Genomic DNA, 16,234 nt, shown 5'->3' with positions numbered 1-16,234 from the left:
GAGCGATGCCCTGCGTTTCCACAGGTGAAACAGACTCCTGCGGCTTGTCGTGCTTGGAATTCTTTGGAATTGATTGGGCGCCCTTTCGGACGGTTGTCAGGATTCGGGTGTAAGGAGCGCGACGGTCGGTTCTGCGTCAAGGCCTGAGCAGCTTGCGTTTAAGTGACACGCGTTGTCCAATCCATTGCGTCCGGATTAGCCGGGGATGGTGCGGGCGCTAAGACTTGGACTTGCGGTGGGGTCGGGACCGTAGGCGTTGAAGATGGTGGTCGGTATTGCGATCGTGACGTACCTCCGTGGTTTCTAGGAACCCATCGAGAGGTTGAAGCGTGAGCTGCTTCAGAGGCGTAGTGGGCCGTATAGAGTATATCGACGAACTTATCATAGTTGCTGAAATCAAGACCCGCGATGGTTGCAGGGAGAATAAGTTGTCGCATCTCACTGCTCAGCTTTTCTTGGAGAACGTTGATTTTAGTTCGAGCATCTTAGTAATCCATCTGAGCCTCGGTCTAGAGTCGTTGGTGTTCTTTCATAAACTCTGGAAACGGCTTATTGACTTACTTTAGGCGAACGAATTGAGAATAAGCACGTTCAGCCTCATGTTCGTCTCGATATCTCGAATCTAGGAAAGCCACAAATTTCTCTACATCCTGGGAAGCCGTGTTCCTGTCCCTCCATTGCGTAGCAAACAGCGCGGGTTCTCCATCGAGGAAGGCACAGATATAGGCAATTGCGGTTACGTGATCATGAGCGACAAGATGTCCATCCACTTGAATCTTGTTTTGCATCTTTGCTCTCCAAACTTTGTACTTCTTCTTGTCTCCCTCGAATCTCGTTGGTTTCGGGAGTTTCTGATTCCTGTCCCTAGCTAGGGTCTCAGTAGGGGTCTCTGGCTTAGCGGCTTCCTTAGGAGCGGTAGCTTCGCTTTGGACTTTTTTTGTTTGCGGTGTCTTGGCCTCTGTAGCCTTTCCTAGAGCTAACTCTAGCTGTTGTATCTTTTCTGCCATGGTGGCCATCATGGCTGCCATTTCCGTTTTCTCTTTATTCGTGAACGTATTCGTATTCCCTGTCGGTGGACCCGGTGGACCCTGGGGCGGTCCTTGGTCTTGATCCATAGCATCAGCCATTATGCCGATACTGATCTCTGATCCTGGTTCTTCTATTTCTAGGTTCTAGCTTGTTTCGGCCGATTTCCGAAGTTGGCAGCATGAGCGAGCGTCTTTCAGAAAAGGAATGAGCAATTCAAATTGTCATGGGCCCAAACCACGAAGGATTTGGTAAGCTGGTAACGCTGTTGAATTGCTAAAGAGAGAAGGAGAAGATCTCTCTTACTGCGATCTGCTATTTACATCTGTGGGCAAACGGTCTACCCATCCCTTCTGCTTTAGGCCGCAAGGCCACAACACACAGACTGGGCGAAGCCCAAGACTGTCACAGCTAGGGCCAGAAGAAACTCCTCGAGAGGATCGCAAGGGTGCTGTCCCTTCCTGGATGGCCGGTTACGTAAGAATCGTGGGTTTTCTGGACCAGCGTCGTCCGTAGGGGTTCCCAGTTAGGAACCTATATGATTCCTCTCCTCGTAACTATACCGCGGTAGTCGATCTCGTAGTCTAGTAGTTATACGGAGAGCTTCAGTTCGGGTAGGAAGACTCTCTCTTTATTAGCGATAGCTTAGTAATTCCGTTAGTAGGACTCGTCTTCCACGAGTCTACGATCCTAAAGGAGTTGTGATGGATCAGAGGTCCGCAGACCTGGATGCCTTGTGGCCTTGTGGCCCGTTTGCTCTGTAAACACCAGAACAGATAAACGCCTCGCACACCTTAGATAGATTCCTCCTTCATAGCAACAATTCAATGTTTGCCTCACGATTGGAGATTCCCGACAGTGAGACCCTTACATTCGTAATCCGTGTTTAAAAGCTTAGCCGTAATTAGTACTCGGGATAACGCTGGGCTAAGGGCAGTTTTTATAGTCGAGATTTTAGAAGCTTTTATAGGGGCAAGTGTGCCTAATTAAGCCGAGAGCTGTTCGAACTATTGTCTGAAATCTTCAAACTATTATCTCTCTCCTTAGCGTAGTCGGTTCAGCTTATCGAGTGACTTCCTTTCCGCTTCTCTATCTAGGAATTTGTTGTCTATATACGCCAGGAAGTCGGTTAGCGACCAGTCTCGGTCGTTACCTCCGGCTCGTAGCCAGTAGATAACTCGTTGTTATTTACTTTCTAGTAGGCCGGTGAAGATGTTCGTGTATATCGCTTTATTGGTCCCGAGTCGTCCCTTCTCTATCTTAATCTTAGACTCGAGAGTCCATTTAAAGAGGCCGTAGCTAGCTGTCTTGCCGTTCTATTCTGGCCATCGTATAGCTTTTGAGGAGCTGCCACGGTCTTGATTTGTAGCGGTGAGGGCGGCGACAAGTTGTTATATAGCGTCGGATCCGTCGTTAGGAGAGGCTATATTAGTATAGATACTCGCGAGGTCCTCTGCGAGTTCGTCGAGGGATACTTCGGGTCGAGGAGTAAGGATTGCGGGAGTTAATGATACCGGCGTGGGCGCATCTTCGCTTATTAGGGGCAGTAGAGTTAGCTTAATCTATATTACGGCACGGTAGCTGGATGCATATAACATACACGTAGCCAAAGATATTCTAGATTAAGCTAAAGAAGAGAACAAGGAAGGGAAGCTTTCTTGTTTACATCGGAGAGGTTAGACTCTGATTTACCCTTAACCTAATCAGGCTTAGGCTCTCAGCCTGAGCCAACCAAGGGTTTCAACCCATAACAACCCTTTGGACGAATTTCTTGACGATTGATTTCTAGCTAGTAATTGTTTATCAAATCCACGTTGATTTCTGACTACCAAATTCATTCTTTCACCTACACACATGATCAGCACATTAGGGTGGCCGCGTTCGGCCCTGTGGCTGTGGGAGACTAACCACTTCTAGTGGATACAGATTTCCCTCCCTGCCAGCGGAAAATAGGGAACGTCGCCAAAGGGCTGTGTATCTATTACGAGGGGTCTGGGGTGCAGCGTGAATATATGGTAAGGTAACTTGCCACAGCGATAATTCGAGAATCCTCAGGATCCGGGGTGTGTTTAGCGGCTCGACTTTTCGGTAGTTCTAGTTTCTTACCGCATAGTCGATTTTCATAGTATCACGAACATGAAATGTTGGGAGTTTAAATTCCACTTTCGGTATTTGGATAGTTAGAAATGCAGCCGTCACTCTGTGACCAATAGGAATGCACTCCGTTCATCAAATGGCTCTGTGTTCAGCCAAGAGGTTGGCGTCCAATCATAGTCTACGAGTTACCCGCCTATGTGCCGGGGCTTGGCAACCAAACAAACACTTTCAGCTCCCACGTCTGAAGACTCACGTCCCGCGTTCCACAGCAGCATCATATGTGCCACGTTCTACCCCATTTATTGGGTCACTCAAATGGAAGAGAAACATATCGAAGAATTGCTGAGACAACTGTCGGTAGAGCGGCGCCGAGCTGAAGAAGCACAGCGAAGAGCCGAAGCAGCAGAGCACCAGCAACAGCGAGAGCAGCAACGAGCCGAAGAAGAGCGACAACGAGCCGAAGAAGAGCAACAGCGCGCGGAAGAAGCACAGCAAAGAGCTGCAGAAGCCGAGCAACAGCGACAGACAACTACGCTGACCGAGTACATTGGCGGTTGTCACAACTTTCTGTCTACGAAATTCGCCGTGCAGCCAGACAAGAGCCTAACATCAAAAGGCTCGATCACCGACCCACGGTGTAAGAGTCTCACTGTCGGGAATCTCCAATCGTGAGGCAAACATTGAATTGTTGCTATGAAGGAGGAATCTATCTAAGGTGTGCGAGGCGTTTATCTGTTCTGGTGTTTACAGAGCAAACGGGCCACAAGGCCACAAGGCATCCAGGTCGATAGACCTCTGATCCATCACACACGGGATAAATGGCTGCCATCACGTCTGTCTCCCTGGTCGGACTTTCTGGACCAGTAGAAAGGTATTCTCGGTAGGCTCTATTCCATATACCCCGAAGATGATCGGGACTTTGAAAGCCTCGATTTTCTGCACGGTCTTGGAGAGAGGATTGGAAGGAGGTTGGTGGGGAACGAGAAGGACCTTGAACACGTCCAACATATGATACTGGAAACTCCTGTTACAGCGATCATCGAAGGATTGCGGTCTAAGGCCATGATGAGTTTGGCATCGGGAACGGCATCGTTTTCGAAAATCATCCAAATATCGCAAGTGATGTTGCCGAAGAGCCTCGAGAGCGGATCATGAGTCAAACGCCGTTGCCTCGACAAGACCGAACTTATTCCAACTTCCATCAATTACGCGCGGACCAAATCTGTGTGTACAAGTACGACGGATATCAGCCGGACCGGCGCAGAATGACTTTTGTCGTTGAGTACAAAGCGCCTCACAAGCTCACCCTGCCACACCTTCGCCTTGGTTTGCGAGAGATGGACGTCTACAATGACGTGGTGAACAGGGCTACGAAGCCAGCCACAGGGGATGTAGAGGCTCTATTTCAATACACCTCGGATCGGTTAGCCGCAGCTGCTCTAGTGCAAACCTTTAACTACATGATTGAGGGTGGCCTTGAGTACAGTTACCTTACGACTGGAGAAGCGTTTGTTTTCCTGAAGATTGACTGGGGCGACCCAGGTGCCCTCTACTACCACCTAGCTGAACCGAACCAGGAAACTCGGGCACATCCAGAAACCTTCAGTCACTGTACTGCTGTGAGTCAGGTATTGGCCTTCACTCTCCTAGCACTCGAGTCGCCAATCCACGGACAAGATGAGCGCCACAGAGCGATGAAGCAGCTGCACACATGGAATGATGACTACGAAAGTATCCTCTGTGCTGTTCCACCAAGCGAGCGAAAACAGTCGCCACCACCATCTGCATACCAGCCAAGGACTTACAAACATGTTGACCGATCACATGGAGGGCAAATTAATGGATGGCAGTTGATTTGTGACCTACTTGCAAGGCCGTATGATTATATACGCCTAGTAGAGCCACCGAGTGGATCTTATGTCACCTATCCAGCGAACATGATTAGTTGGAGATATTTAAACTGGGTAACCGGCGGGAAAATGTCTGAGGGACGAGGACATCGCACCCTAAACCCACAGAGAGCCAATGCTTATGAAAAGGGTTCATGATTGAGCTATAAATTATCCTATGTTCATTCTAGAATCCAGCCGCATTCAGCAAGTACGACCAGATCTCACCCCGTGTAGGGAACGGAGGAACGACATGAACCATGTCAGCCAAAGATAAGCCTTGGGCAACAGCAACCTGACTCGCATTGATAAACTCAGACCCTTCAATGCAACAGAATGTCGCACCGACTAACCTATTACTCGTCTCTTCAATGACCCATCGAGCCCAACCAGGCTGATTATCACCATATAGCCATGCCCCAGGGATAGAGAAGTCGCTGTCTGCGACTCTCACCTTTAGGCCAGCAGTTGTAGCCGAAGCAAGGGTGTGACCAACAGTGCCTATATTTGGCTCCGTGAATATAACTTGTGGAAATGTATTCCCAGGGCGTACTGCTTCTGTAACTGTTACTCCAATAGGAGTCTTGATCTCGACAGATAGATTCCTATCACGCAGAGAGGACAGAATAGCGTTGCTGGCAATACGGGCCTGATAGACGCCCATATGAGTCGTTGGACTAAGACCGTTGACATCCCCGACGGCATAGAGCCAGGGCTCAGTTTCGCCAGGCATAGGAACAGCCAGAGATTTATTCGTCTGCAGCGGCTCCCCTTCTCCAGTCAACCCGATGGTATCGAGTCCGAAGTCATAGGTCCGTGGTTTTCGTCCTGTTGCATTCAAAAGGACGGACCCTGGAATCGAGTTCCCATCTGAGAGAGTAACCTTGAACGAATTTGTCCTCTGCTTCTCAATCTTGGAGACGCGAGTGGAGAGCTTCACTTGGACGCCGTGCGACTCTAGGCTTTTACGCACAATCTTTGCCGCCTCTTGCTCAACCTTGGGAAGAATTTCAGCAGTCGGCGAAACGAGAGTGACTTTGGAGCCGACCGCTGAGTAGAAGGTAGCCATTTCGGACCCCACGGGTCCAGCACCGAGAATTATAAGACGCTCGGGGACGTGATTTGCAGCGACGGCATCGCGATTGATCCACAGTTCCTTTCCTTCTTCTAGTGTCTCAATGCCTGGGACTGAAGGCACAACGTGTGTAGACCCTGTTGCAACGATCACTGCGAATCTTGCATCAAGAAGATATCGCTGCGTCTCGCCATGTGGTTGAACGCTAACCTTCTTGATACCGGCAATCCGTGCAAAGCCCCGTACAAGTGTTGCTCCACTAGTGCCGTTCGAAATAGAGATCCAGTTGCGATCATCCCACGAGTCAACAATCTTGTCTCGTCGCTTGAATACAGCATCGACATTAATATTGCTATTGCCAATCGCTTCTCGAGCCCCGTCGATCGCTTTCGCGGCTTCAAAGGCTTCCACGGGTCGGAGAAGCGCTTTAGATGGAACACATCCAAAGAAATGACACTCACCGCCGTAGAGTTCGTGCTGAACAACAGCAACACTTAGACCGGCCTGAGCAAGACGACCTTCAGCAAAGTTTGCGACAGGTCCGCCCCCAATAATGATGATGTCAAAGGTTGTTTCGGCGAGCGAGGTAGGATGGTACCCCTCGGGGTGCACGTTGATACCTCTGGTAGCCATATTTGAGAGAATAAAACGCGTATGTAATTGCTGGATAAGAGCAAACTGTAATGGAGTAGGACGTTATGAAAACAGATCGGCAATTTATTGCTGGCTCGAATATATATACACCTTTTTATACGAGATATCGGGCAGAAGAGCAGACGTGATACTCTGACATTATTTGAGATTAATTTATGATGACGAGGGCTAACGTCAATTTTTCTTACGCCGCAACCAAGACTATTGGATACAGATTGGCTGGGTGAGGAATTAAAGCGCTGTCAGCATATGTCAGCCATTGTAGCAGCATGTGTCAGCCATTGTAACAGTAAAGGATTCCCCTCCGGTGCTCGGTCCCTCACTGCACAAATCGACATGGCGATGAAAGATTTGTAATTACTGGTAGAAATAGCTTCGCGAAAATGGATCGGCTTCGGGTCGCTCCTGTCGTGTGAGAAATGTATTCAAGGTTTGAGGTAGTAATCACGTCCTGCTAAGTCGCCGGTTCTGACTCCAGAGCTTGCCAAGTACAGTTATATATCCGCGCCCCTGGTTCGTCAGCTGAAGCTTACCTCATCCACGATTGTGGACGCTAGATCCTTAATCTAGCGCCAACCTTCTAAACGATAATGCGGTCTAAACGATAACTTTGTTGGATATCAACCATCCTCTAGAGGTTGGGAGTCAGGTGACATCCCAATACGGCTAGTATCATGTGTGGTTACCTCCTATTCCTCCGAGGCCTCCCATACTCCTAGATAGATCAATCAATCACGTATCAATACTTCTACAGGTTATGAGCCCAATCTTAGCCTACCGCGTACTGATTCATCAAGATACCAACCTATCTTGATTACTACCACAACGACCCCTGAACCTCAGAGACGATGTCTTCACCCTTCTTATTCAAACTGGATCCCTCGTCACTACCAAAGCTTACCCCTCGAGGGGATAACTATCCAGAATGGAAGTCTGCATGGAAAATCGCCTTCCGCTACGCAGAGCTCTGGTCAGTGGTCTCCGGAGAGACTGCCAAGCCATCATCCCCTACCCCTGAATCAGCGGGATGGGATACTCAGGATAATAAAGCCATGGTCATACTCCTAAGTGCCGTTCACCAGGACCTTATGATGTCTGTCACAAATTGCGATACGTCTCCACAGGCCTGGAAGTACCTCGCTGGCCGCTTCGACCGAGACACAGGCAATACGTCGATCCACCTATTCCGTGCCCTAACTACCCTCCGATACCAAGACGGTGACGACCTCCGGGCCCATCTAGATAATTTCTACCACCTATGGGTCCGCATGGCTAAACGTTGTGCTACATCGACTCACGTAGTTGCGAAATCAATGAAACCTATCTTCGACTCCGATGAGGTAAAAGGATCCTTCTTCCTAACCACCTTACTAGATACAATAGATAGCCTTATCGACATTCTTAGTGCCCAGGGGATTACCTCCTTTACAACCATCGAACCAAAGATGCTAGATATCTCTGAAAAGCACTCCATCGATACGACAGATTCGAACGCCTACACCGCGGGAAGGGATGCGTACAACAAGCCTCAGGTACCACGCACGAACCTCCCCAACGGCGCAGAATGCACATGGTGCCGGAAATATGGTTATACCTTCGTCGGCCACCTCTATACCAGCTGCGAGAAGCTTAAGGCCTACCAGGCCGGGCAGTCTGCCAACAACCGCCAGAGGAACGACTATTCCTCCTCAGGATATAGGCGAAATGCCTCACGAGCTAACGCATCAAGAGATAATGGTGACGATGGCTCAGGAACCGAGGTTAATGCCTTCTATGCTACCGTTAATGCCCACGCTGCTATTTCCCCTCCTATGTACCCGTCTTCCCCGAAGTCCTTGTCTCTCGTACCATGGATATTCGACTCTGGGGCCTCACGCCACATGTCCGGAATCAGAGATGATTTCTCCGAACTACACCCATGCAAGGGGACTATCACGATCGCTGGTGGTATTAAGCTCCCGGTCCAAGGCCAGGGAATTATCCGGATCCGATGCCTCCTCCCTAACGGGTCAACCAGGATCAGTCAACTGACCAACGTCCTCTACTCCAGTGAGCTTAAGTCTACCAGACTCTTCAGCTGGCCTTCCGTAAGACATAAAGGATGCACCATCTACGCGAAGAACGACGACCTCTACCTTAGGAATGCCTCTGAACAGACCGTGCTATGGTCGAGGTATACGAATGGCCTGATGGAGATTCAACTAGACATCGCGAACCATGCATCAGCGAACTTTAGCTCCTTTACGGAATTCCACCACGCCATTGGACACTACCACGTCGGTGAACCCTCGCGGTTATACAAGGATGCAGACCTAATCCCTCCAAAGGACTCCTCTTTCCACTGCCCTCAATGCATGATGTCCAAATCTACCCACACCAAACCAAAGGCCACGGGACCACGCTCGACGAAGGCATTCGAGCTCATCCACTCAGACCTTTCAGGTAAGTGGTCGCAGCCATCCCTCGGTGGTGCGCAATACTTCATCTCCTTCATCGATGACTTCACCGGCTTCTCATGGGTACGGTTTATTAAGCGAAAGGCCGATGCCTTCCACGAAATCAAGAACTTCGCGGCCTACGTGGCCAGACAATTCGGTACCCGCATCCAACGGTTCAGTTCTGACAACGGTGGCGAATACATCGACTCTAGGGTCAAGACCTGGTTCCAAGGCGAGGGCATCGTCCACGACCTCTTACCCCCGTACGCACACGAAGCAAACGGCAAACCTGAACGCTTCAACCGCACCGTCGTTACTGCGGCACGTACAATGATCACCACAGATGCGAACCTCAAGCTCTGGGCCGAAGCGATCCATACCGCAGTCTTCCTCAAGAACATCGCCCCATACGGCTCGACCATCATAACCCCCTTCGAAGCCCTCTTTAAAAGCAAGCCCTCTGTGAAACACCTCAAGCCCTTTGGGATCGGCGCCTACGTTCATATACCTGTCGAGGCCCGAAAACCAGGAACAAAACTCAACCACCGTGCTGAACAAGGCATACTAGTTGGATATGGACATTCCACAAAGATCTACCGTCTTTACATCCCCGACCGTAACAAGATCGTCGAGTCGAAGGATGTTAAGTTCGCCCCCTTTCAGGAACACACCCCACCTTCCTACTTCGAAATTGACACCAACCACGAGCACCAGGATGCTACGGTTGAAGGGGAGCCACTAATTCCGTCTCTAAGGAAGAAAACACCACACACGGACATCCCGGAATGGCAAACTACCCCTGAAGCACCGCGTGAGAACACACCTTCACGACAGCTTTACCCTGAGGCACCGCGTGAGCCACCTTCACGACAGCCTTACCCTGAAGAACCACCCTCGGGACGACTACCTACACCGGGAAACTTCAGGATATCACCGCCGAACACTCCTCCACAACCACGCCCGGAGGACTCCTCGGAACGACCCATCATTACCCGCTTCGGCCGCACGGTCAAACCCTCAAAACGTGCCCTAGGACTCGCGGTGACTATACCCGATGACCCTATCGAAGCATATGCGTACGAAGCCTCCTTGAGTGAACCATCCGCACTTACCGCGCGTCACCCCGATGACATGATCCCGAAGACCATCCAGGAGGCCCGACAGCTACCAAATTAGCCTAAATGGGAAGCCGCTATTATGCGCGAACTCAAGTCCCATGCTGACAACGAATCGTGGGAAGTCGTAGATATATCCGAAGCCACCGGAAATATCGTCGGCTCACGGTGGGTCTTCGACCTCAAACGCGATGCCCAGGGACGTATCGTTAGATATAAAGCACGCCTTGTAGCCCAGGGCTTCTCCCAAGTCTATGGTATAGACTTCTTCGACACCTTCGCACCTGTCGTTCGATATGACTCATTACGGATCCTCCTCCTCCTCGCAGCGCTCAACCTCCACCTTGGCATTGCTGTCCACCAACTAGACTTCGACACAGCCTACCTTAATAGCGCCCTCGCTGAGGTCATCTTTATGAGATGCCCCCCGGGATTCGGTACCTCTGGGAAAATCCTCAAGGTCCTTCGTGCAATCTACGGGCTCAAGCAGGCAGGACGCGAATGGTTCGACACCCTCCGTACCTACCTCATGGACCTGGGGTTTAACCAATTGCCCTCCGACCCGTGCGTATTCATCAGCGCCAGCCTTATTATCGCAGTCTACGTTGACGACCTTCTCCTGATTGGCATAATCGACGCTATCCAATCCTTCAAATCCACCGTGGCCGAACGCTTCCGCACCAAGGACATTGGTCCTGTTAAATACCTCCTGGGCCTCCAGATCGATGTCTGCCCCAAAGGCACAGGCATTACACTTAGCCAGGAAGGATATGCGCACCGCATCCTCCAACGTTTCGGAATGGAATCCTGCAACGGCCGCAAGACCCCACTAGACCCAAACTGCTTCCCTAGTCGGTCCGAGGAAACAGTTGACGAACCTCGGCGCCTAGAATACCAGCAGCTTATCGGGGCCCTGAACTATCTCGTCACAGGCACGCGACCGGACCTCGCTTTCCCAATCAGCATGCTCGCGACGTTCAACTCGAACCCGTCGGAACTCCACCTCAAACTCGCCTACCAAGTGCTCCGGTACATCAAACACACCGCTAGCTACCGCATCACGATGTCCGCATCCACCAAGCATCAGATCCAGATGTATGCCGACGCCTCGTGGGGATCAGACCCTGATAACTTCAAGTCCATCAGCGGCTACATCCTCCAAGCCTACGGTTCAGTCGTCTCATGGTCCTCTAAGCGCCAGTCTTGCGTTGCTAAATCCACGTGTGAGGCGGAATACATGGCCTGCTCGCACGCCTCCGCCCACCTGATATGGGCGAAACAAGCATGGATTTCCCTTACCGAAGTCCCCTCACCGTTCGAGTATAAGTCTTCAATGTCCTGGATGCTGATCACCGACAATAAGCCAGCAATATCCCTCGTACAAGACCACCGAATAAACAATCGCTCAAAGCACATCGCAATCCATTACCATTTCGTTCGCGAACGATATCTAGAAGGAGAATTCAGCATCGAGCATACGAGCTCCGCAACTAACATTGCTGACCTATGTACCAAGGCTCTCCCAAGGACTACCCTCCAAAGACTTATGGAAATGATTGGGATGATGGAAACTCTAGAATGATCTTGTGTTCTATAGATGACGTTTGAGGGGGAGTGTTGGATATCAACCATCCTCTAGAGGTTGGGAGTCAGGTGACATCCCAATACGGCTAGTATCATGTGTGGTTACCTCCTATTCCTCCGAGGCCTCCCATACTCCTAGATAGATCAATCAATCACGTATCAATACTTCTACAAACTTAATACATACTCCGCGATATGAAGTTTGTAGATACCAAATTTCCACCACCAGCACTACTATTCATCTCCAAATCGACATCGCCACGTAGGATCATGCCTCATGCCCCCGATTAAGCGCCAAAATTCTACATGTATGTCCTTGAACGCCTTCCGGTGGTTGATTTGGCGTGTCTTCCAGCCCCTAAACCATTTGTCCAATTCGGCCTGTTTCTCGCGCTCCGTACGCACCTTGATCATAGATCTGGCTTGCTGTGATGTAATGTATCCCATTTCGGACCGGAGGACACGTTTGTTGCCTCGCTGGCGTGCCGCACGTGCTTGGGATTCCGCCATGTTGGCCTGTATCGTGTGTGACAATTGCTCGGCTTGGAGGGCGAATTGGAGGCCACCGTTGAGGCTGTTGTCGAAGTTTTGTACAATAAGCGATGGTAGATTTAGTTTCCCAATGTTGGCCAAGCACCATTGTACATGGTTGCGTAGCGTGGCATAGTCTTTCGTTGGGGAAAGAAGCCGCTGAATGTCGGTGTCTGGAGGTGGCGTTTGATCTCGAATTCTAGCACTATGATCGTATGCTGTAAACGCGGCATCGATTGCCATCTTATCCTCACGGAGTTGGCGTAAAATCCGCTCAGGATTGTGGGGAATAAGGCCCGTTTCTTTCCATCCCTTGATCACTGTTCGCGTCTTGAAAGTGTTCGCGCGGATCGATTTGAGTGCGGCCAGAAATTCCACACGATTAAATTGCGCGCAGCCAGTACGAGTGGCTGCGTCGACGGCCTCTGCATGTCAGTGTTTGTAAGGCTGAAATGGGCCGACGTCAAGCGGCTGGAGGATGTGGCTTGTATGAGGAGGAAGACGAAACGGTATAACGTGGTGGGCTTCGAGTATCTCGAGGAACTCCTTCGTGCAGTGGCTATCGAAACCATCGAAGAATAAGAGTCGGTATTTACCGCGTTGATGCTTAGACGAATGCTTAATAAAATGCCTTGCGAAGATTAGGCTAATTTCGTCGTTATTAAAGCCTGTTTCAGAAAGGCATACCGCGTAGTCATCGGGTAAGTTTTGGAAGTATTTCTCGAGAAACGCAGATCCGGGTAGAATCATGAGCGGCGGTATAACTTTACCGTCACCACTTACGGCTTCAACAGCGGTAAGCGAATCTCGACATTCTGGAGACGGAATATACTGCTTCTTGCTCGGGTAGAACGTAATAATCCATTGGTCTTTGCCTATACCGACGCGGAAGCCAGTCTCGTCGAAATTCCACATGTCCTCGGTCGCGATTCCATATCGGATCTTGATATGGTATAGCTGCTCAAACCATCTCTCGAGAGCCTGGATATCATGAGCAGCTTTACGATTAAGATCAAGCACACTTGCTTTCCGTGCGTAGACCTCTGGCTCCCGTTTGAACCACGCATATGCCCAGCGAGTGTCCACCGTTGGTGGGGGGCCAAGCCGCCCGCTGGCCGTGTGGTCGATCTTTAGGATGGTATTTGTGCACGAAACTACTTGTGTAATCCGTGGTGCAATTCCAAGGTCATCGAGGCGTCGGAGATAGTCTTTAGAGCGGTATTTTGGGTGGTAGAGAGCTTCCGGGTGCAACTAGGCCGCTCGAATAGACTCTTGCGGCCCTTTGAGCGAGCGAGTAGTTGTTAGTAGGGCACGTCGAATTCACGCTCCAACTCCTTGAAATTGGGAATTTGGCCATGGGGGATTGATTGGAGGGCTCTCTGGATTCTAGATTCAATAGCTGTATTATCTTTCGGCATAATGGCGGAGGATAAACGGGCTTAACTCCGCTTAAGGAGACTGGAAGTGTTGATCGTTTTGGCGTGTCAATCAATCACGGAAACAATAGGATACCTGTTCAGAGGCAGTGAGATGCTTGTATTCCATCAGAAGTACATAGTTTACCTTGACGGGTATATATACCCAGGGCTTATGTAATCTTATGTAATCTACAAGGTGCGGTGACTAAGTAATAGCCGCGGAGTTCCGACAGGAAGCTATATTAAGTTATCGTTTGGACCGCATTATCGTTTAGAAGGTTGGCGCTAGATTAAGGATCTAGCGTCCACAATCGTGGATGAGGTAAGCTTCAGCTGACGAACCAGGGGCGCGGATATGGTTGTCCTTGAGATAGAGAATGGGTGGACAGTCAGAAGGTATAATGTCATCCAGTGGGTCAACATTCTGACCGCGAAGCAGTACCTGACGTCATATTTTGCTACCAGCGAGAATATTCGTTTGCAAGGTTAATGAGCCAACCCTCGTCTCCATATCTTGGCGTGAACAGCTCAAGCCAAGATGTAAGAGTCTCACTGTCGGGAATCTCCAATCGTGAGGCAAACATTGAATTGTTGCTATGAAGGAGGAATCTATCTAAGGTGTGCGAGGCGTTTATCTGTTCTGGTGTTTACAGAGCAAACGGGCCACAAGGCCACAAGGCATCCAGGTCTGCGGACCTCTGATCCATCACACAAGACATGGAGAGCAAATTAATGGATGGCGGTTGATTTGCGACCTACTTGAAAGTCCAGAAAGCGACACCTTTCTTTCACGAGAAAGTCCGTACAAACTTTCTCTCACGTCGCCAACTCCCGTGCAGACTCTCTCTTACGCACCTACCTCTCGTGCTAACTAACCCTCACGTACCCTACTCTCGTGTATACCTTCTCTTGCGTATACCCTCGTGAATACTTTCTCTCAGGCACATTCCCGTGTATACCTTCTCTTACGCACCTACCTCTCGTGCAGACTTTCCCTCACGCACCCTACTCTCGTGCAGACTTTCCCTCACGTACCCTACTCACGTGCACAGTCTCTCCCACGTACTACCTATGCAGCGTACAACTATAAATACAGGTGTTCCCGCCCTTTGCTTTCAGAATCCAAGCTGTCTTCAAAGCTTCAACTCTTTGCTGCTTGTACTGCCATTGATGAGCTACAGAGAATGCACTTGATGTCAACGCATGGATGTTTGCCTGCCCACATTCGGCGTTGTTCTTCTATCCAAGCATGATGTGCCGTACTGTCTCTGGGCCGTAGCCACGCACTTATCAGCCTACTTCCAAGTGAGTAAACGCATTTCAGCAGCTATTTTGTGACCAACTTGTTGGGGTTATATTTTGCCATATCATCACTTCTCAGGTCTATACCTAAGTTAGTATTTGAATGTCATTGGGTCGCTTGTCGGAGCTGAGCTGTAAATTGTGAGATAAATAGCGGTTTCGCTCAATCCGGTGATTAATGCAGCGACACGATGGAAAACCCCGTTAGATTCCAAAAGAGCAATAGATAGATTTAACTTGATCCTCTCTTCGCCTCAATCCTACGAAAACAGGCTGTTCCTGCAGCTATTTATGTGGTTTTTTATGATGATCCTTTCCCCGATAAAGGAAACAGAAGGCATAGAATCGAATATGAGATGAGACAGTGGTGATACGCCAACGATACGCCAATGATACGTCAATAAAACACAGATATTCTGTGACATAAATGGCTGGTGATATTTTCCCACCAGGTTTTGTTATTTTCCCACCAAATGCTATTTTCCCACCACGCTAGCAATGGTAGAAATTAAATTCTTAATTAGGACTAGCTAAATTTTTTGGTCTTCCCCTGAGAATGTCAAAACTTCGAATCCTTCACTCTTTTCCTTCTTCAAAGATCTCTATATACCGGAGATGATACTCTCCTTAGATATCCCAGTATAGAGGATATTGCCCCTCCTCTAGATTGCCTTTACGCGTCCTACGAAGAAGCCTACGATTCTCTTCGGAACCATGGAATGCAGCATGGCTATGGCTTCCTGCTCAACCGGAGTAGACCTCACTACTCTGATGTAAAGACACGATACTACTACTCCTGCGATCGATCCGGAAACTATTAGTCAAGAGCAAGGGTTCGAAGCACAAGCACGCGCGCAATAGGATGTCCTTTTAAGCTTGTTATCTTTAAGATAAAGGTATTAGACGACAACGACCAGTGGAAGTTAGAGGTTCAACATAGCCATCATAACCACCCCCGATCACTCAACCCTAGTACGCATAATGTCTATCGCAGACGTACGTCAGCATAAAAAGATATAGTCGAATCGATGACACATGCTGGGGTACGTCCGATGCAGATAATGGCTGCTATTCAAAAGGAGGATCCGGAAACACTCGTCTCTGC

The 16,234-nt window shown here is 49.6% G+C and overlaps 4 protein-coding genes across 4 annotated transcripts; 1 reads left to right on the top strand and 3 right to left on the bottom strand.

Annotated features, from left to right (window-relative positions):
• Nucleotides 1-158: 158 nt before the first annotated feature.
• On the bottom strand, nt 159-1,436 carry P152DRAFT_517946 (uncharacterized protein; the record flags this gene model as incomplete). The annotated part of the gene is made up of 2 exons (XM_033683040.1): nt 562-1,436; nt 159-441 (listed from the first exon to the last, which is right to left on the bottom strand). The coding sequence occupies exons 1-2, from the start codon at nt 1,125-1,127 to the stop codon at nt 159-161; spliced, it is 849 nt and encodes a 282-aa protein (XP_033529560.1). The 5' UTR covers nt 1,128-1,436.
• A 1,882-nt stretch (nt 1,437-3,318) lies between these two features.
• On the top strand, nt 3,319-5,171 carry P152DRAFT_453300 (uncharacterized protein; the record flags this gene model as incomplete). The annotated part of the gene is made up of 2 exons (XM_033678354.1): nt 3,319-3,760; nt 4,183-5,171. The coding sequence occupies 2 exons, from the start codon at nt 3,319-3,321 to the stop codon at nt 5,169-5,171; spliced, it is 1,431 nt and encodes a 476-aa protein (XP_033529559.1).
• Nucleotides 5,153-6,764, bottom strand: P152DRAFT_463049 (FAD/NAD(P)-binding domain-containing protein). Its single transcript, XM_033680462.1, has one exon. It carries the CDS (start codon nt 6,718-6,720, stop codon nt 5,200-5,202), a length of 1,521 nt encoding a protein of 506 aa, XP_033529558.1. The 5' UTR covers nt 6,721-6,764; the 3' UTR covers nt 5,153-5,199.
• Nucleotides 6,765-12,065: 5,301 nt separating this feature from the next.
• P152DRAFT_463046 (uncharacterized protein) lies at nt 12,066-12,472 on the bottom strand. Its single transcript, XM_033680461.1, has one exon. It carries the CDS (start codon nt 12,386-12,388, stop codon nt 12,113-12,115), a length of 276 nt encoding a protein of 91 aa, XP_033529557.1. The 5' UTR covers nt 12,389-12,472; the 3' UTR covers nt 12,066-12,112.
• Between the last annotated feature and the right edge of the window lie 3,762 nt (nt 12,473-16,234).

This window comes from Eremomyces bilateralis, assembly GCF_010015585.1.
Source record: "Eremomyces bilateralis CBS 781.70 unplaced genomic scaffold P152scaffold_51, whole genome shotgun sequence".
NCBI lineage: Eukaryota > Fungi > Ascomycota > Dothideomycetes > Eremomycetales > Eremomycetaceae > Eremomyces > Eremomyces bilateralis.
Note: the sequence above shows the minus strand (reverse complement) of the source record. Positions and strands in the feature narration are given on the sequence as shown.